This window comes from Brettanomyces nanus, chromosome 1 (assembly GCF_011074865.1).
Source record: "Brettanomyces nanus chromosome 1, complete sequence".
Lineage (NCBI taxonomy): Eukaryota > Fungi > Ascomycota > Pichiomycetes > Pichiales > Pichiaceae > Brettanomyces > Brettanomyces nanus.
In genome coordinates this window covers 3,998,729-4,018,522 of record NC_052374.1, presented here as the reverse complement: position 1 = coordinate 4,018,522, position 19,794 = coordinate 3,998,729, and the positions used below count along the sequence as shown (strand labels likewise).

The window sequence follows — 19,794 nt, the reverse complement described above, 5'->3', positions numbered from 1 at the left end:
GCGTAAATTGTGTATACCTTTGTAGATCGATCAACTTCTTCATCAACTTCTTTATCAACTACCTCTGGTGAAAATGAGTCTTTCGTATGGGTTCGAGTTCCAGACTCCAGAGAATCTTAAAGACGTGCATTGCAGTATTGAAAAAGGCTTCCATAAAAAAGAGGTGCTATACTACTCTCAAATCAACGCTACTCAGATCTCTTTCGACAAGTCACAGCTTGAGCCATATCGCCTCCCCTTAGCGAAGACATTGAATAATGGTGACTGGAATACTAGAAACGGCTACAAACTGTTCCAAGCCAAGAAGTTTGGCGAGAACGAATCCAGAATCAGGAATCTTCTACTCATCACAATCAAATACGAGTTGACCAAATACGGAACCAAGTATATCAGGCCAAAAGTGCTATGTCATTCAGGATTGTTTTGCGACGTGATCAACAATTCGAAGGAGACGTATGATGTAATTTGCTACGATGGACAGTTAATATTTTCCAGCACAAATAGACGGTTGGATCAGAATCTTCTAATTTCCTATATTGGAATAAGATTCGAAGACTTATTGAAATACAATGATGTTACCCAGAAAACACGTGACAACTTCAAGCATTTCAAGACTCTTGGCGAAGGATATATTGGAGACAAGGAACAAGGAGATGTCATTAGTTTTTTAAGTGTGACAGAGATCGATTCATTGAAAGGAACAAAAGATAAAGAGCCAGGAAAGTATACAGAGATCAAGTTGACCATATCCCATGGCATGAATTGGAAAAAGCTACAGACATCAGATAATACAGCATTTTTAGCCACAATGTCAAGAGCAGTTTCTGGATTTGAACGAAAGCTTCTCAAGTGGATACTACAGTGCAAATTTGGTATGAGCAAACACCTTTTAGTTGGACTGAGAGACGGGTCTTTTAATGTTAGGGCAGTACATCTTTTCAGCTTGGAAAAAGATTTGATTCCGTTCTTGAAACGTCATTATAGAAGAGAATATTCAATATATGTCTCTGCAATTGATAAGCTACAGCAATTTTTTGCATGGATAGAACAGAGTATTGAGAAGAATAAAGACTGCACTGTTTACAGGTTGGAAATCAATGGTTATTCGTGTAAGTTGTCTCCATTGGTGTCTCCCGAAGAAAGCGAACAAGTCTTCAACAATGTGATGATCAAACCGTTTATCCAATGGAGGGAAACTAAGAAAGACTCTTTGGTCGATTGTAAGGATGTCGTTGAACCAGCCGTTGAACCAGCCGTTGACAATCTAAGTCAAGCCTTGGAAGCCACGCACATTAGATAGCGATTTTTGTAATGTCCGGTACCGGAGATTCTGCAGGTATTAAATCATGCACTATTTCCCAATCGGGATGAATGCTTTAGTTAGTCATATAGAAATGAGGAATCTCAACGGTTCTAGCTGAACTACGTAGTCTTTTTATCAGTCAAAGTAGGAGATGCAGGAAGAGATAAAGGAACAAGTGCAATCGCCGCCTCCTCGATATGCTGGCTTCATTGCTGGTGTGTTCTCTGGTGTTATGAAAAATACCGTAGGTCATCCATTCGACTCGGTTAAGGTGAGAATGCAGACATCGGAGGGACGATTCAAAGGTCCATTGGATTGTACTTTGAAGACTTTGAAGAACGAGGGAGTACATGGATTATACAAGGGTTTCACGCCTCCTTTGGTTGGATGGGTGTTTATGGATTCCGTCATGTTGGGGTCTTTACACGTTTACAGAAGGTTTCTTAAAGAAAACTTCTATGCAAAGGAGGATAAATTGCCTCTTGTCGGGCATTGTCTAGCTGGTCTAGGTGCTGGTTTGACTGTTTCCTTTGTAGCTGCTCCCATAGAGCAACTAAAGGCTCGGTTGCAGGTTCAATATGATGCCTCCTCTAGAATATACAAAGGACCAATTGACTGCCTGGTGAGGTTGATCAAGTATGATGGCTTGAAAACTCTCTACAAGGGATTGATTCCTACGATGATTTTTCGAACAAGTTTTATCACTTGGTGGGGATCCTATGAGATTATTACTAACTGGTTCAAAGAGAATACCAAGATGAGCAATACTGCGATCAACTTTTGGGCTGGTGGTCTGTCCGCCACTTGCTTTTGGATTACCGCTTATCCTGCAGATGTTGTTAAAAATGTTATTATGATTGATGATGTGAGAAAGCCAAAGTTTAATAAGTATTCTGATGCTGTGAAGTATATCTATAGAGAGAAGGGAGGATTAAGGGGATTTGGTAAAGGATTTTTGCCTTGTATCTTGAGAAGCTTTCCTGCGAATGCTGCCGCTTTGTCTGCCTTTGAAGCTGTGATGAGGTTTTGGTAGCACGGCCATGTGTACGTGAACTTTTAGACTTTTTTATACATTTATTTCATCCTCGAGCCATGACACTCGGTTTGTCGCGTATATTTTTAGCTGGTATCGCGTAGAGAGGACAAGCGAAAATAGAAATATCCATTTATCTCCTTGTGTTGGTTCCACGTTCTTCTGTTGTCTAATGCCTTCCAAAGCTTCTAAGAGGCACTCCTGGTATGGATTTCTCTCTCTAAAAGGGCATTCGTTTGAGTCCACGTCACATGATTCGCAATCACGTCATAGTTCTACATCTCACCACTCTCAAACTGAGTCTAAAGAGAAGACTAGAGTTCTTCATACAGAGACCAATAGGGATCTTGTCATCAACTTACCCCCAGATTCGGATTCTCATAGAACAACGCATCTCAATATGATTCTTGATGATGATGGTGATCAAAGCAGTTTATATAAGCCATCATCGTCACCGATTGAGGCTCCAACTCCGGTCTCAGTTCCCGCTGAGGATTCGCCCTTTGTCTCGGTCTCTCCTTCTCCTTCCGTTCATGTACAAAGTCCTATCTCTGGGCAAGAACCTTCTTCTTCTTACTATCCCAGCGAAGTTACCTTACCAAAAGCACTGTCTGAGCAGGAGTCTATCGATGATGAAGAACAGAAGTCATTCAGAGAAAGGAAAAGAGAGGTTCTTAAGTCGAAAAGACGACCTCCTCCAAAGGATTCTGGAGCAGCCATAGTTGATGCTCAACTAAATAAGTCTGCATCGTCTATTCTTGCCAAAATCAACGATGAGATCGAGAACTTACGTGGTATCCAAAGGAATGACTCCGATATTATTGATCAACAGAGTAGTCAATTGGAAAATCGATTAAATGAGAAGGATCCTATTAAATCTACTCCAGATTCGACGTCAGACAGTGTTCCTGACTTTTTGGGGAGTCCACAGGATGATCTTATTGATAACTCTCCTCTACAGAGTCCTTCGTTTCAATACAGACGAGTTGCCGACCTGCGAGACGAGCTTCCTGAAGAAGTGACGCCTGTTTTAGTTTCCCAAAAACCACAACCGGCTTCTGTTGTTAGTTCTGTCACACCTCGGGACTTGTCCAAAAGTTTGCTCGTCCAATCCCCACTGCTGACAGATCTTCATAGTTTCACCACTCCGAGTCCCCGAACTTCCCAGTTGGCAGCACTGGATGGTTCCGTAAAGCCGGATGCAATGTCTCCTGTATCAGGGTATTCTACAGTTAGTGAGGACAAGTTCTATGATGTTACTGAGGGAAGAAAAGATCCTGATGTAGCTCCAGCTGGTGCTACGGCCATTCCTGTCGCAACTGGCTCTAGCTCTACCTCTAGTTTTTCCACTACTGCTTCTTCGCAAAGGAATTATCCTTCTGAAACTCTCTCTCCAGTGAATTCTTCACTCCAGGCTTCGCCATCTCCTCCCCGCCAATTTTCGTCGTCCTCATCTCGTGAGCTTATCCTTCCTACACCAATAGACGAGCAAGGTGAAGGTTTCAGAACCCCTCCATCTCATGAACATAATGAAAGCTTGGTTTTCTCACCTCCAAGATCCCTTATCCTTTCCTCTCCGATGACCGATAGATATCCTGAAAACTTTGAAGTGGATGGATCTAGCAATACAACCAGTGCAGAAGATGATGATGAGGGTGAACTTTCCTTTGTGGCAAGATCTCCTTATCAATCTGTCCGGGGTGTCATCAACGAGCCTCAGTCCGTGCACAAAATGGTGGTTGTAAATCCATCCGAGGGAAGCAACCAAAGTAGTCCTAGGATGAACGACGGTAGTGGGACCGAAATCATGGCCTTACAAGAGTCTTCGTCGGTCACTTCAAGTACTACATCCACAAGTGAGTCTGTTAATACTCCTAAGGTGGAGAAGGAGATGTTAGTTATTCCTGGAGGCGCTGCACTAGCGTCTGAAGCTCAGCCCATGGAATCGCGTAGTTCTGCGTCCAACCATAATAGAGGTTCCTTTTCATTTTCCACAACATCTTCTTCTGCAGCTGCTGCCGCTGCTGCTGTGGCTGTCGGTGCCACTGTTATTCCTACCACCTACGATCGTCGGGAAGAGCCGGTTGTAGAACCATTGGCACATTCTTCAGTGGTTCCAGTTGCAGCGGTGGCACCTGGACAAACGGGGGAGTCGATCAAAAGAAGGAGGCCTCCGCCTGACTTCCCCAGCGAGGGCAGGGGAAAAAGATCGATTTCTGTATCTACCGCTAATCCTGGATTGTTCGATAGTACGGCTACGAAATCCCGAATATTGTCAGCCAATGAGGATGGAAGAAAGGTTGAAGATGGTTTCGTGAGGTTTTCAGGACTAGAGACTGAACCGAAGGACAAAGGTCGCAAATCTCTATACATTGAAAGATTAAGAGCTGGAGGGATGGCTAGTTTTACAGCCCAAGAGCCGTCGTATAGGGTACTCCCTATTGCAGTAAGACCCACGAATCCCGGTCACAGAAGGACGCCTTCTCATCAGGCCACAATTGTGTCTCTACAAAGTTCCTTGAAACATGGTAACCTACGTCCGAAGACACGAATGTTGGCCTCTGAAATCGATGATAGCGAACTCCCAGACTCTAAATTGAGTCACGATTTAGCCAAGACGAAGGTTCCTACAGATCCAGATGCGGAAATTATCGAGGTTACTAACCAATTGAAGAGGCTGACTGCAGATCCCGCCCAATTAATTCGGTACTCTCAGGATCAAAGTGGATTGAACCGGTTTTCGAGTGTTAGATCTGCCAAAGGGTTGTCCCTGGGCGGAAGGGATTTGAAGTTGTTTATTGCCAACCCCGACGAAAGTGACGAAGAATGAAATGGAACGAACCTGCATCTATAATGGAATAATAGCTTTTAATGTCTTCACGTCTATCGGCGCGACTCTTTAAACATAAATTTTTCTCTCTCTTGTTTTCTGAAGACGTGTTTTTTTTTGGTGGTGGTTGATTTTATTGTCATATCCTTTGTTTCGTACATTTCACCTTTCTTTATTCAATTATTACTCGTCATGTTGACTGATACTGCTTACACGTTGGTTTACGAGGTAAGTTCACTTTGCAGATTAAGGCAACGACTGTCGCTTTTCAAGTGTTGACGGTCACTTTGTTCAATTATACTAACTTTTTCCCCCCTCCTTTGTTGAAGCCTAACTCAGCTGATAAACCTTCGCTCTCTGAGTACCGTAATTACTTAGAAAAAGGTGATGATGAAACCAAGATTGCTGCCATGAGGCAGATTCTCATTACTGTCCTTAATGGTGATTCAATGCCTGAGTTGCTTATGACTATCATTAGATATGTGATGCCTTCCAAGAACAAGCAGTTGAAAAAACTATTGTACTGCTACTGGGAGATCTGTCCCAAATACGGCGAAGATGGAAAACTGCGCCACGAGATGATTCTTGTTTGTAATGCTATTCAGCACGATCTTCAACACCCTAATGAGTACATTAGAGGCAATACATTACGTTTCCTAAACAAGTTAAAGGAGCCTGAACTTTTGGAGCCTCTTGTTCCGTCCTGTCGTCAATGCCTTGAACATCGTCATGCGTATGTGCGTAAGAATGCCGTTTTTGCCATTTATTCCATCTATAAATCTTCCCAAGAGCTTGTACCCGACGTGGCCGAGTTATTGGTTGATTTCTTGGCAGTCGAAAGCGACGCAACGTGCCGCCGTAATGCCTTTGTGTGTCTTTCACATTTGGATCGCGATGGCTGTCTCAGATACATTCAAAACCAGACCATATCCAGCTTGGATCCTATGATACAATTAGCTTTTATCCAGTTCATTCGTAAAGATGCCTCAGGTGCTCCTGATTTGAGGCCTCGTTATTTGCGGATCGTCTCGGAATTGCTAGAATCACCTAATGCTTCTGTTGTATATGAAGCAGCAACTTCTTTATCCTCTTTGTCACATTCTCCTGTCGCCATTGAGAGTGCTGCCACCAAATTTGTTGACATGGCTGTAAAGGAGCCTGACAACAACGTTAAACTGATTGCTTTGGATCGTTTAAGAGAGTTGGCTCTTGAAAGTAACGGCGTATTGGATGATATGGCTATGGATATTCTTCGTGCGTTGTCCGCTCCTTCTTTGGATGTTCGTAAAAAAGCCGTCGATATCACCATGGACTTGGTCTCCAGTAAGAATGTTGATGATGTCGTTAAACTGCTCAAGAAAGAGCTTCAGAAAACGGCTGTTTCCAGCGAGGAGAGAAACTCGGACTATCGTCAGATACTTATCGTGGCAATTCATCACTGTGCCATCCATTTCCATGAGGTTGCCGCTTCCGTTGTTGAAATGTTGTTAGAACTCGTGGGTGAGTTGAATACTGTTACCGCCACTGAGGTAATCTCTTTCATCAAGCAGGTCATTGACAAGTATCCGGACTTGCGTAGTGGTATCGTAGCCAAGCTCTTGAAAGCTCTAAGGACTGTTAAAAGTGGTAAAGTGTATCGCGGTTCCCTATGGATTCTTGGTGAGTATTGTCTCGATGAGCAGGATATTCATGCTGCTTGGAGAGAACTTAGAGCTAGTGTTGGTGATGTTCCAATTCTCAAAGATGAAGAAGACGAAGACGGAGAAGAGCAAGTTGAAGAAGATGGCGCTGATGAGGCTTCGGCAAAGGCTACTGGACCTAAGATTCTTGCAGATGGTACTTACGCAACAGAGACTGGATTCGAACAAGAGAAAACTTCTGAGGAAAAGCAAAAGGCCAGACTCTCTAAGACTCCTCTTAGAGCGCTCATTTTGAGTGGAGACTTCTACCTTGCGGCAGTGTTGGCCTCAACTTTGGTCAAACTTGTTCTTAGATTGGGTAAGATAAGCGGAAAGACAGAGATGATGAACGCTTTTAAAGCTGAGGCAATGCTCGTCATGGTCTCCATCGTTAGGGCAGGCCAATCGGCTTCAGCCAAAAGTAAAATTGATGAGGATTCTATTGATAGAATCATGACGTGTGTTCGAATTTTGTCTGATGATGGAGATGATGAATTAACTGCCAAGGCATTTTTAGAGGACACTAAAGATGCCTTTGAGAAGCAGCTTGCACTTGCTGCTTCTAGGGAAACTGGCAAGCGGCAAGTCAATCGGCAGGATAACTGTTCTCAAGCCGATGATAGCATTGGTTTCAGACAGTTGACAACGGAGGAGGCTGAAATTGTAGACATTACGGAACAAGAATTGGCCCAGATTAGTGGAGGAACTACTCAGAGGGAGGACTTGACGTCACGGTTGAAGAAGATTGCCCAGTTGACGGGATTTTCAGATCCTGTCTATGCAGAAGCTTATGTGAAAGTTCACCAATTTGATGTTACATTGGACGTTTTGCTTGTGAATCAGACCACAGATACTCTTCGTAACTTGACTGTTGAATTCGCCACTTTAGGAGACTTGAAAGTTGTTGACAAGCCAACCACTGCCAATGTGGGGCCTCATGGATTCCACAGAGTTCAAACTACAATCAAGGTGACATCTGCAGACACCGGAGTGATTTTTGGTAACATTATTTACGAAGGACAACATGCAGACGAAAGCACAGTTGTGATTCTTTCGGATGTTCACGTGGACATTCTTGATTATATAAAGCCTGCAGTTTGCAGCGAAGCCCAGTTCCGGAAGATGTGGAACGAATTTGAATGGGAGAACAAGATTAGTATCAATTCTACGATGCCTTCTCTCAAGGCGTATTTGAATGCATTGCTTTCAAGTACGAACATGAAGAACTTGACTCCGGAAGCTGTGATTGGTGAGGAGTGTCGGTTCTTATCTGCCAATTTGTTTTCAAAATCTACGTTTGGTGAGGATGCTTTGGCCAATTTGTGTATTGAACAGTCTTCCACTGGTCCTATAGTTGGACATGTTAGAATTAGATCTAAGGGCCAGGGTTTGGCATTATCTTTGGGAGATAAAGTTGCGGCAATTGCCAGAAAGATTAAGGCTTGAAGTCCTCCCTTTTACCTTTTTATTTGTATGTACAAACAGAGATTTGAGGATTTTGAATAAAAATGGAGCTTTCTTTGCCGCGTAAATTGTTGCGCTCCCGCGTAAAGGTATTATATTATTTCTGTTGGATATCCGTTCCCCGAGGAACTAACTCGTTCATCGGTTTGAGTCTTATCTTCTTCATCCTCCCATGTCTTCGCAGAGTGTCTACAAAGATCCATTGGCCTTCCTTGATCTTGGATTTGCTACTGCCGACTCTTCGCCGCTATTCAGAAACCTGCACTCGATCATTTTCTCAGTGTGTCTATACCTTCTAATTTACAATGCGTCCAAGCTTATTTTGTTGAACGATTCTATCCGTAACAAGCTCCAAAAGAAGAAATCAGAGAAAGATTTCTGTATTAGAATCGTCTCGTTGTTCCAATCTGTAATCATTTGTCTCTTGAGTCTCGGAATCATAGGTAACCAGTACTTAAAGGAAGATCACATCTTCTCCGTTATTCCCTATAGTGAGTTCTATGCCTCTATGGCTTTGGGCTACTTCATCTTTGATGCGATTATTTCTCTCTATTACTTACATTACTTCGGTCTAGGTTTTGCCATTCATGGTTTGGTCAGTCTTGTAGTCACTTACTTGGCATTGGATTATGGTTTCATTCACTACTACTCGGCAGCTTTTCTATTGTTTGAATTGTCCACTCCATTCTTGGACATTCGTTGGTTCGGACTAAAGTTTGGAACTGAAGTATTCCCCGCTTGGTTTCAATTGGCCAATAATGTGGTTCTTATCGTTGTCTTCTTCTGTGCAAGAATTGTTTGGGGTTGGTACCAATTTGGCTATCTTCTAGTTGATTTCTATAAAGCCTACACAGATCCAAGGTTCCCAGTATTTGGTGCATTTTTAATCATCGTCAGTAACCTCACATTGGATGCACTTAACGTTTATTGGTTCGGTAAAATGGTTACAGTGGCCATCGGCATCATTAAGAAAAAGACACTTTAGATTGTCTCACCATAGCCCTTGTATCCATCTTTGGCAAGATATTCTTCTGCAGTGTCGATGTCTATATGTATGTCCTTAACTAGTGCTTCAAGAGTTGTATAATCCAATTCCGGTCTTATATATCCTAACACGTTGAAGTTTATACATGATCCGTAGAAGCTCGTAGCGAACTTGTGCAGAATATGCAATTCACATGCCTTCTTCTTGTTCTTAAAGAATGGATTCCAGCCCAACGACATCACCATAGGAAGCACTTCAAAATCCGCCTCGGCGAGTCCTTTTCCATACGTCAATTGAACTGTGGACTTCCCGTCCATTCGAGGAACCATTTTAGGAGTCTGAATGTCCTCGTCACTATGTTTTAGGATCCTGACGAATCCAAAATACACTCCTGTATCAAGCCTTGAAAGCTCGGGAGCTGATTTCATGGGTATATTGGCCGTAGGAATCCCCATTTCGGTGGATCCACGGCCGAATCCAGGAATCACTGGTGTATTCTTAACCACTATAGGGAATGGAGGAACAGGACTAGCAGGAATAGAAGGACGCATTCTGAAGAGCGAAGAGTTTACTCAAGAAGAACGAAGAGTTTACTTAAGTAAAAGATTGTGTCATCGTCTTAAGATCGCGAAAAGTAGTTCAAGAATTATAGCATTAATAAGCTTTATATATCAAGTATCTACTATGAATCCATTGGTGGGAACTCGTCAATGGTCCCACTACTCAGTTCCTCACCCAATAGTCTCAATCTAGCTGCTCCAGAAAACTTTCTATCACTAAAAACAGAAGTCCAGTCGTTCCACAACAACTGTAATAGTTTTTTGGCTTGCTTTCCATATGCTCTTAAGAATTGTGCGGCACATGCGTCCCACCAACTTCCCACCAAAACAAAATGAACATTGGTGATAAGGCCCATTTGAATATTGGCTATTCTACTGAGCATAATCCAACTCTTTGCTATCGGTAATGGATGTTTGGTGGTCTGAGAATTGTATCCTTTATATCTTGGACCAAGTTCTAGTCTTGTCATCACAGAATAAAGCGTACAGATACCTTCAAGACGTTCGTTATATCTTGCTTCATCCTCCCAGCGGCTACCATCGCTTTTTCTCCATCCCATACGAACTCTTCCTTCTTCTGTATCAATATTACAGGTGTATCCAATGACTAGTGGGCATTTTTTCACGAAACGAGCCATCAAGTAGTACTTCAATTCTGGAAACATAAGTAAAAGATCCAATGCCAGTGAACCTAGAGCCAAACTGGTATGTGGTTTGACCCCAACCTCAGCTTCTGCCTGATGAATGATAGCCTTAGCCACAAAATTAAGTATCCATTTAAACGCAGCTTCGTTCGCTTTAGTTTGGCTTATTAGTTGCTGCAACTGGGTCGTTATTCTGTCCAATTGAGATAGACTACTCGTCAATTGGCCAAATTTAGGATTAATCCTCCTCCTCTGCATATTGATATGTTTCTTTAACTCGGCATTCTTCTCAACAGGTTCCACTACCTGCTGTTTAATATCCTCAATATCTTTTCTATACTTCATGAACTCTTCAGTAATGGAACCAGAATCAGTGTACGTCTTCTTCTTCCTACTTTCTTCAATTTTTCTTTTCATTTCTTCTTCTTTCTGTCTTCGTAGTCTTTCTTCGTTCTCTAGTCGCTGTTGCTGCTCTTGTTCTTCAACCTTCTTTGACTCTTGCTTCCTCATTCTCTCTACTTCTTGTTTCTTCTTTTCTTCTTCTGATTTTTCAAGTTCTTCATGTTTTCTTCTTCTCTCTTTTTCTTCTTCTTCCTCTTGTCTTTTTCTTGCTTCCTCTTGTCTTCTTCTTTCTTCTTCTTGTCTTCTTCTTGCTTCTTCTTGTCTTCTTTTCTCTTCTTCTTGCTTCCTTCTTTCTTCATCTAGCTTCCTTCTTTCCTTCTCCTCTTTAATTAGATTATCAATTCTCTGTGCCTTTCTTATCATTCGATCTTTCATCCGATTTTTTATCCTGTTAAAACCAAGCTCGTATGACATTCCTGGTAGTTCAATTTGAATCTTTCTTCTTGGTTTCGATACTATAACTGCCTGTTCATCATTCTCATTTCCAGTATAATCATCTACATTGATCTTCTTTGTAACCTTTGTCATCTTGGACGCCATCTGAAATCGATTCTCCAACCCTAACTTCCCTAAATATTGGCTTAAATTATCAACATTGACAATCTCTTCGGACCCTGATTTTGTAGAACTTGCTGACGATCCATCCTCTTTTGTATCAATCAAATCATCTTCAGATAATGAGTCATAGTTTGGATCAATCTCCTCTAAGCTATATTGGAAATTCTCCTTTCTATGAGGAGTTAAACGCATAATCAATGACAAGAGTAACATGGTAAATCTAACGAAGTTGTTGATGTCGAAATTCATTCACTGATCAATTTTTTTTTCAATAATCGCGTGACTGCGAGTCACCTGCTCCTGTTTTTTTGCGTACTAGAAAAAAAATTTGTGATGGACGTAAAAACTAAACTCATTGAACATAGAGAGAGTTCTTTTATTCATCCATTTCACTTCAACCATGTCATTTAACTCTCGACGTACTTTCTCTACTACGGCAGCAGCTTTTAAAGTTGGCTGTGCCATGGTGAAGCCAGTGCATCATAAGGTGAAAATTAGAAAGAAGTTTTTGTCACCTAGGTTTCCTGAGCTTAAAATTGATCCAAGTGACATCAGGTCTCCCAAGTATAAGCCATATTTGACCCAGCCAGATAGAGTTAAAGATTATTATCACAATACTTTGAAGTCGGATCTTCTACTTGTTGGTTATAGGCATGATCAGGTGAAAGTGGAAGGTGTTAAGAGAAGACAGTGGGATATGACGTCTCCGTACCACTTAAACAGACCACTAAGAAAGCCAAGAGGTCAGGTGGTTCCATCTCCAGATATTCAACCACGTGACTGGAGAAATGTGCCTCAGTTTGAGACTATCACGTTGAATTGCTGGGTGAAAGAGGCCAAGCTCAAACCACAAATGGCCATAGCTGGCTCCTTACAGTTACAGCAAATGACTGGTTGTAAGACCAAACCTATTTATGCTAAAACCAATGTCCCAACGTGGAAGGTCCGTCCAGGAATGAAAATGGGTGCCAAAGTGACATTGGCTGGTAAATACGCTTCTCAGTTCTTGACTACATTGACAGAGATCGTTCTACCTAGAATAAGAGACTTTAAAGGTATCTCCAATAAAGCAGGTGATAGATATGGTAACATTGCCTTTGGTTTACAGCCAGAGCATATCAAATTCTTCCCTGAGATTGAAAACAACCAGGACTCTTGGCCCCAGACTTTTGGTGTCGATATCACATTACATACCAGTGCTCAAACTGATGCTGATGCACGTATCTTACTTAGCGCGCTGGGTATTCCATTCGCTGGTACCGAGAGGGTTCCTAAGAATCTACTAAATGACGTCAAGGAGTCCACCATTGATTCAAATGTTGAGGATGTAAAGTCTGTGGAGACTGTAAAGGCCGTCAAGGCTTCTGAGCCGGTCTCTTAATCGTGTACATAATAATAAACTAAATGATTACATCAATGATTCAATAATCCTTTCCTTACCACTTTCCCCGCATTTTTGTAATGATGAACATGATTTTCATGTATTCAGCATTTGCTATTTTTCATGTCACTTGCTTATCTCTTTTATAATGCTTGGGCCTATCAGTTTGCCTATTGCTTACGGTGTCTCTATATTCACGCTCTTCGTTTTGTTGGGTCTCTTGGCATCGGATTATCTTACTCCTAATCTCACCTATCTTGCTGCTTTATTTCACTTGGATGAAAAAATGGCTGGCATCACTTTACTAGCCTTGGCCAATGGAGCACCTGATATTTCTTCTACTTACGCTGCTATGAGGTCAAATTCAACTTCATTGGCTATCGGCGAGTTGCTAGGTTCTGCAAACTTTGAGTTAACTATGGTCATTGGTTGTATGGCATTGGTGAAGCCATTCACTGTTCAGTATAGCAATGTCTTGAAGGACTTGGTTATATTCGCAGTATTGATTCTCTTGTCGCTGATGTTTCTTTCTGATGGTAAGATCACTCTTGTTGAGAGTATTTTAATGCTAGGTTTGTATGCGGTGTTCATTATGGTGAATCTGGTAGCTCCTTCGTGGCAGAAGGAAGAGACTCCCCGAGAGACTCCTCAAGAGACCCCCCAAGGGACTCCCCAGGAGACTCCCCAAGAGACTCCCCAAGAACCTTACGGTGCTTCTGCTAGACAGGAAGATTTATTTCTCCTTCCTCCAACCTCTCCTATCTGCTCTCATCTTGCAAAGGACTTACAAGACTTTGAACATGGTAGAACTTACAAATTAACTCTTTCTGATTCGTTGAAGTTTGGGGTAAAGAAGTTTTCCAAGCCTAGGCTTATGATCATCACTGAAGAATCTAGCCTAATTCCTTCGGGACCTGTCTTTCACACTGGTTCCTCCGCTTTAGGGCCGTCACAATCAGAACTCAGCTGGCCAACTTCTTCTGCTTCTTCCATTTCTTCTGATTCCTCTTCGGCCTCTATAATTCTCTCTGCCGCAGGAATTACTTCATCGGCATATCTTCTTGAGTCCAACATCTTCTTCAGAGTCTTCCCGCGTTGGCGCATTCTTCATTCTCCTGGTAATTTCTGGGAAACCTTGTTAAATTTGCTCATTTGTCCCTTCTACGTCATATTGAATCTTCTTATTCCCGTCCCAATCTCCAAAAATGTCCCTGAACAGTTCAGAAACTCCGAATTGAAACTCAATATGCTTCTCTTTCATTTGCAAATCTTCTTGATACCCTTGGTCTTTGAACTGAACCTTCATTTCTTTACTCTTATCGTCTCTTCAACTTTACTACTTATTGTGACTTTCCTCCACGGTTGCTTCGAGCACTTCTATTTATCCATATTTGAACCTGTTTCATCTATCGCAGGCTTTATCAGCGTATTAGATCTTATCTCCAAAAGTGCCTTCATAATCGTGGCCATTTTAAAAGATGTCGCTGCTACTTACAACATTAAAGAGTCTTTACTTGGAATAACGGTACTCTCTTTAGGAAACTCCATCGGTGACTTAATTACTAACGTTACTCTTGCATCTTTGGGGCTCTCGTTAACAGGGTTGCATGCCTGTTTCGGCTCTCCCCTACTCTACATTTTATTTGGTGTCGGGTTCAACTCTCTTATAGTAAGACTGACCAACTCTGGGGAACCAATACATTTTGAAATCGATTCCAACTTGAAAGTTACAGCTTATAGTATATTATTCACTCTTCTCTTTTACATGATAGCCATTCCAGCGATGGGCTGGAAGGTTAATAGGTTTATTGGCTCCGTTGTGGTGCTTATATGGGTTTCCGTTACGGCGTATAATGCGTACAATGGATAGGTAATACAATTACAATTATAATTATAATTAATGATCTTCGGTCAGTTTGTAGCATCGATAAAACTCCTTCAGGGCCTTTTGATAGTGGTAGCTGTCTTTCTTTTTATCTTGATATCTTTTCAGTAAGGCTTCAATCTTGGTCAAACTAACGCTTCCGTAGCCAAGCACTTCTCTGAATAAATAGTCAAACTGACGCTCAAACTCACCTCCTTCAACCTCGAGTAGTTTCGCCTCTATAAGGTCAACTACGCTATCTCGATCGATCAAATGCTCAATTTGTAGAATTTTCAAAGTCAATGCAAGATTGTCAGGCTGTTGCTCGTAAGCCTCCAATGTTAAGTCTTTGGCCTCACTTATTTCTCCACTGAGAATCTCCAAATCAACCAGCCTAAGTCTCAACTTAAACTCATCATCATTGATCAAATAGATTCCTTTGATAAGCACTTGTTTAGCCTGATCCTCCATATTCATGTTGAGCTTCAAATTCGAGTATTTGAGCCAAAAGAAGCTATAATCTGCCGTTCTTATCAGGCATCTTTCATATGCCGTCTCCAATAGAGCACGGTTCATCTTGGCAGTTCCGGAATTGCCATTTCTAAAAGAATCTTTAAGTGTATTGATCTCCAAATAGTTCAAGTAGCTGTTCCACGTATTAAGTTCCTGTCTAGTTAACTGGCTACCCGGATCATAATACGGCTTCTTCAATTCTCGCTCGTAAGACCATAGTCTAAACGTGTGGTATTGAGTAGTTATGAGCGCATCGGTAAACATCTTCTTCAATTTACTCTTCAATTCCTTCATCTTCGAAATTTTACCATCTGCAGGCTTTAGCAAATCACCCCAAGTCAGCTTGAAAGACGAATACAAGTCTTCTGCTGTGACAAAGTACTTGATGGTGACAATATCAGCCTCCTCTAGCAGTCTAGTGAATTCCAAAAAGTACTTGCAATAATGATACATAGGTATTTCAATGATTCGTCGAAGCAAAAGGTGGTATTCTTTATTATGGCCAGACTTCTTTAGAAAGTCTAGGTAGATGTCATAAATGACATGAGCATAGAAGTGATGGCCCACAGCAATTCGTGCATCTTCTAAAACGTCCATGATTCGGCAATGGGATCTTTGAGTTTCTATAGTGAATTTAAGGTAGTTTCGCCATATTATCAGTGATTTGGGCATATAACTGAGAGCGTTGGAGTATATTTGAGCCACATGGTGAGCTTCATCACCGAGTTTGAATTTCCAACTTGCATAATTGCACCAATATTGTTCACAGAGAGGAAAATTGACAAGCAAGTTCTCATACACTGTAAATAAGAGGCTTTTCATTACGGGAGGGGACCCTTGGGAGACTTCCACCGGATATCTATCATCTTTAGTAGGAAGATGCTCTGTCAAGTCAACGAGTTTGTCCCATAATTTGACGTCACCTTTGTTCGAGGCAACAATTTGAGCAAGGGATAACCATTTTGGTGGTATATCTTGAAAGTCCATTGCTGTTCAGTTTGCTTCAGCGTTCTTGTTTGAGCAGATCCAACGGTCAGAGTAAGAGATCTTTGCAATAAGAAGAAAATGCTTGGATTTATCAAGTTTTATTTTTCTCCACCAGGCCACCCGGTAGGTAGCCTTGTGGTGGCTCCCGTGTTGGGCCTTGTATCTTGTCTTTATCCATCTCTTTCTTTCCTTCATTCATCTTCATATTATAACCCGATAATGTCTACCAAATCATTCATAAGCCTAATCAAGGAGTTACAGGAATTCTCCATGGCCAGTTTTAGGCGGCGATCAAAGGATGTGGCTAAGAAAGAAAATGCTTTACTTATCTACAAGAGAATGCAGTTCAAAAAGGCTGGAGAGCAACTCACACCGGAACAAGATAAGCAGTTGGTGAAATCTGTGAAGGCTCGATTTGGAGCACAGGCACCTAAATCCGATACAGCGTTACTACAATTCTTGAATCAGAACGATTTGGCACCGGGGTATAAGCGTCATTTGGATGACATAACGCTGTTCCTCAAGTCGCAGAGAGTTTATATGGAGTTGTTGGAGAGATACAATCCGGGAATTAGTATGGCTCAGAAAGACAAGGTCGAGAAGACTGCCCATAGAGTTGGATTACAAGTTCCTGAGTGATGGATGGAGAGAGAGATCATGTATATAGTATGGAAAGCTTCTGTGGGGCTACCGGGTTCCCTTAATCTCCGGGGCTACCGGGCTCCCTGGGTCCCCCGGCTGCCGCCGCTTGGGAAACTAAAAAATTTTCATTTTTATTTCATCTTTCCTAATAATCTAACTCTCATCTACAATCACATCAAATCATCACAAAATGGGTAAAGAAGCAGACGAAAACTACGACAAGAGACTTCCGGCGTTGGTCCCATTCGCTAAGCCTCTCGCTTCCAAAAAATTAAACAAGAAAATCCTGAAGACGGTGAAAAGAGCGTCAAAGTGTAAGCATGTTAAGAGAGGAGTGAAAGAGGTTGTTAAAGCTCTCAGAAAGGGCGATAAAGGTCTCGTTATAATTGCAGGGGACATTTCCCCCATGGATGTGATCTCCCATATACCCGTTCTTTGTGAAGATAACGATGTTCCATATATCTTTATTCCATCTAAGCAGGATTTAGGTTCTGCTGGTGCTACCAAGAGACCTACGTCGTGTGTGATGGTCGTTCCAGGAGGAGGAAAGAATAAGAGCAAGAGTGCATCTAAGGAGAGTGATACCTATAAGGAGGGATTTGATGAGATTGTGAAGGAGACCAAGGCATAAATGAATTCGTATGTACAGTAGTTGTTAGGTATTCAGAACTTTAAAATTTAATTAGGATTATTTACTAAGTAATCATGCTTTGTTCAAATAACTCTTCACCCATCCTTCTAATCCTCCCTGGACAATGATGGCCTGCAAATTACGGCCAACTTCACTCACCTTCTGCTTGAGGACAACTGTATTCTTACTGTCTACCACAGTAACCACAGACTTTGGAACATCCCAATTAAACCTCCAGCCTGTTCTTCTGGTTGGAATTTTCTCTTCATTGGCAAATGTCAGCCTTAATTTCTCAATCAACTCCGGAATCTGTAACGTGAGAAGGGCATTGTTAATGGCGTTCCTACTGAACGTGTTGTTAAATGATCCAGCAATAACCATGGGCATATCTCTAGCCAATATGGCTGTAGCTGCCTGTTCACGAGAAGAACCAGTACCAAAGTTATATCCAGCTACTAAGATGTCACCGGCCTTGGTTTTATTTCCAAATTCAAGGTCATAGTTCTGCATGCAAACTTTGGCCATTGTCTCTCTTGAAACATCGTCCTGATATGTATATTTACCAGGATATATACCGTCGGTATTAATGTTATCTGCATCCAATAGCACGATTTCTCCTGATATATTCTCTGGGAATCCTTCAAGAACTTTACCCGAGGCCGGCTCATCAATCTCCTCAACAGCATCTTCATCTTCATCCTTCTCGTTCTTTTTAATTGTCGTTTTTACCGTGTTAGCTTCTGGACATGGTTTACCAAGTACTTCCACCGGTGAAGATATCTTGCCCATGACAGCAGATGCTGCGACGACCTCTGGAGAGGCCAAATAAGCCAAAGCATCTGGAGAGCCCATTCTTCCCTTGAAGTTACGGTTCGTGGCTGAGATTCCAACCTCTCCTGGCTCAAGTAAACCGACACCTAGACCAATACAAGGGCCGCAACCGGCAGGTAATGGTATAGCACCAGCATCCAAAAGTGTCTGCCATGCACCAGCTTTTTCGGCATCCTTCTGGATCTCAGAAGAGGCGGCAGCAACGTAAAACTTCACTCCAGGAGCAACTTTATGACCCTCAACAATGGCAGCGGCAGCTATAATATCACTCAAACGAGAATTGGTACAAGAAACCAAATAGGCTTTATCGACCTTGATGTTATGAGATGAGAGCTTTGACACTGGGTTACCGATTTTGACAGAGTTGGGACCAGAAACACATGGCTCTACTGTCGATAGATCAATGGTAAGTGTTTTATCGTAGTATGCATCGACATCAGCCTTTACGTAACTGGAAGCTAGCTTATCAAGACGTTCCTTGGTTATTCGAGGATGATTATGACCCAATCTGGCAAGTCTACCCTTATAGAATTCGAGTAATGTTTTGTCTATAGGGAACACGCCAGATAATGCACCCCATTCAGTTGTCATGTTTGCTATAGTAAGTCTATAATCAACAGGTAACTGGTCCATATGATCTCCAGTAAATTCTAGAGCATGGTTTAATACCTCATCATGATTAAAGAGTCCACAAAGTGCCACAATGACATCTTTGCCTGTGGCACCTTTAGGTAGCTTGCCTTTTAATTCGACTTTGGCAACCGGAGGAACTTTCCACCAAGTTTGTCCAGTGGCCCAAACTGCTGCTGCGTCCGTACGAACAATAGGAGTACCAAGAGCACCTATACCACCATAAGTATTGGAATGAGAGTCCGATGCCACTGTTAAAGTACCAGGGAATGCATATCCTTCTTCAATCATGATCTGATGCCCAATACCACGACCTGCGGGATAGAAATCTATGCCTTGTTCATGAGCAAAGTACTCAATATTTCTATACTTGGTGAGGTTCTTTTCAGACTTGTTCTGCACGTCATGATCCAATGCATTGACGATCTGACGATTGTTGTGGACTTTCTTTGCCCCCAATCCCATAAATTTCATGGCAACAGGCCAAGAGTTATCGTGAGTCATCACATATGCTGGTTTGATAGTAACATAATCACCGGAATGAACCAATTTACCCTTGGGTAGATCGACTGAGTAGTCCTGAACAATTTTCTCAATGACGTTTTGTCCTCTGAAAAGAGCACCAGTAGACGATAAATGTCTTCTGAAATCCTGTGTCCAGACAGGAATTCGACGGAAATTAAGCATACCGGAAGTGACGATTAAAGAAGATAAAACAGCAGTGGAACTTGTTATAAAACCATGATGACTGAATTCTCAAAACTTTTTTTCCATGAAATCGCTACTGCCGAAAGAGGAAATTGTAGTTCTCGGGTTTTCGACCAAGCAAAGTTGGTCTAAATGTCATGAGTAAAGAT

General features: G+C 42.0%; 12 protein-coding genes across 12 annotated transcripts; 9 read left to right on the top strand and 3 right to left on the bottom strand.

Annotated features, from left to right (window-relative positions):
• Nucleotides 1–73: 73 nt before the first annotated feature.
• Nucleotides 74–1,300, top strand: FOA43_001890 (uncharacterized protein; the record flags this gene model as incomplete). Its single annotated transcript, XM_038922196.1, has 1 exon — nucleotides 74–1,300. One exon carries the CDS (start codon nucleotides 74–76, stop codon nucleotides 1,298–1,300), a length of 1,227 nt encoding a protein of 408 aa, XP_038778124.1.
• A 154-nt stretch (nucleotides 1,301–1,454) lies between these two features.
• Nucleotides 1,455–2,336, top strand: FOA43_001889 (uncharacterized protein; the record flags this gene model as incomplete). The annotated part of the gene is made up of 1 exon (XM_038922195.1): nucleotides 1,455–2,336. One exon carries the CDS (start codon nucleotides 1,455–1,457, stop codon nucleotides 2,334–2,336), a length of 882 nt encoding a protein of 293 aa, XP_038778123.1.
• A 172-nt stretch (nucleotides 2,337–2,508) lies between these two features.
• Nucleotides 2,509–5,166, top strand: FOA43_001888 (uncharacterized protein; the record flags this gene model as incomplete). Its single annotated transcript, XM_038922194.1, has 1 exon — nucleotides 2,509–5,166. The coding sequence occupies one exon, from the start codon at nucleotides 2,509–2,511 to the stop codon at nucleotides 5,164–5,166; it is 2,658 nt and encodes an 885-aa protein (XP_038778122.1).
• A 192-nt stretch (nucleotides 5,167–5,358) lies between these two features.
• On the top strand, nucleotides 5,359–8,291 carry FOA43_001887 (uncharacterized protein; the record flags this gene model as incomplete). Its single annotated transcript, XM_038922193.1, has 2 exons — nucleotides 5,359–5,394; nucleotides 5,568–8,291. The coding sequence occupies 2 exons, from the start codon at nucleotides 5,359–5,361 to the stop codon at nucleotides 8,289–8,291; spliced, it is 2,760 nt and encodes a 919-aa protein (XP_038778121.1).
• A 323-nt stretch (nucleotides 8,292–8,614) lies between these two features.
• FOA43_001886 (uncharacterized protein) lies at nucleotides 8,615–9,294 on the top strand (the record flags this gene model as incomplete). Its single annotated transcript, XM_038922192.1, has 2 exons — nucleotides 8,615–8,618; nucleotides 8,684–9,294. 2 exons carry the CDS (start codon nucleotides 8,615–8,617, stop codon nucleotides 9,292–9,294), a joined length of 615 nt encoding a protein of 204 aa, XP_038778120.1.
• A 682-nt stretch (nucleotides 9,295–9,976) lies between these two features.
• Nucleotides 9,977–11,650, bottom strand: FOA43_001885 (uncharacterized protein; the record flags this gene model as incomplete). The annotated part of the gene is made up of 2 exons (XM_038922191.1): nucleotides 9,977–11,604; nucleotides 11,647–11,650. 2 exons carry the CDS (start codon nucleotides 11,648–11,650, stop codon nucleotides 9,977–9,979), a joined length of 1,632 nt encoding a protein of 543 aa, XP_038778119.1.
• Nucleotides 11,651–11,858: 208 nt separating this feature from the next.
• Nucleotides 11,859–12,839, top strand: FOA43_001884 (uncharacterized protein; the record flags this gene model as incomplete). Its single annotated transcript, XM_038922190.1, has 1 exon — nucleotides 11,859–12,839. The coding sequence occupies one exon, from the start codon at nucleotides 11,859–11,861 to the stop codon at nucleotides 12,837–12,839; it is 981 nt and encodes a 326-aa protein (XP_038778118.1).
• A 148-nt stretch (nucleotides 12,840–12,987) lies between these two features.
• On the top strand, nucleotides 12,988–14,709 carry FOA43_001883 (uncharacterized protein; the record flags this gene model as incomplete). Its single annotated transcript, XM_038922189.1, has 3 exons — nucleotides 12,988–13,415; nucleotides 13,647–13,686; nucleotides 14,212–14,709. The coding sequence occupies 3 exons, from the start codon at nucleotides 12,988–12,990 to the stop codon at nucleotides 14,707–14,709; spliced, it is 966 nt and encodes a 321-aa protein (XP_038778117.1).
• A 27-nt stretch (nucleotides 14,710–14,736) lies between these two features.
• On the bottom strand, nucleotides 14,737–16,203 carry FOA43_001882 (uncharacterized protein; the record flags this gene model as incomplete). The annotated part of the gene is made up of 1 exon (XM_038922188.1): nucleotides 14,737–16,203. One exon carries the CDS (start codon nucleotides 16,201–16,203, stop codon nucleotides 14,737–14,739), a length of 1,467 nt encoding a protein of 488 aa, XP_038778116.1.
• A 219-nt stretch (nucleotides 16,204–16,422) lies between these two features.
• On the top strand, nucleotides 16,423–16,842 carry FOA43_001881 (uncharacterized protein; the record flags this gene model as incomplete). The annotated part of the gene is made up of 1 exon (XM_038922187.1): nucleotides 16,423–16,842. One exon carries the CDS (start codon nucleotides 16,423–16,425, stop codon nucleotides 16,840–16,842), a length of 420 nt encoding a protein of 139 aa, XP_038778115.1.
• Nucleotides 16,843–17,035: 193 nt separating this feature from the next.
• NHP2 (snoRNA-binding protein) lies at nucleotides 17,036–17,476 on the top strand (the record flags this gene model as incomplete). The annotated part of the gene is made up of 1 exon (XM_038922186.1): nucleotides 17,036–17,476. The coding sequence occupies one exon, from the start codon at nucleotides 17,036–17,038 to the stop codon at nucleotides 17,474–17,476; it is 441 nt and encodes a 146-aa protein (XP_038778114.1).
• Nucleotides 17,477–17,548: 72 nt separating this feature from the next.
• On the bottom strand, nucleotides 17,549–19,624 carry LYS4 (mitochondrial Homoaconitase; the record flags this gene model as incomplete). Its single annotated transcript, XM_038922185.1, has 1 exon — nucleotides 17,549–19,624. One exon carries the CDS (start codon nucleotides 19,622–19,624, stop codon nucleotides 17,549–17,551), a length of 2,076 nt encoding a protein of 691 aa, XP_038778113.1.
• Between the last annotated feature and the right edge of the window lie 170 nt (nucleotides 19,625–19,794).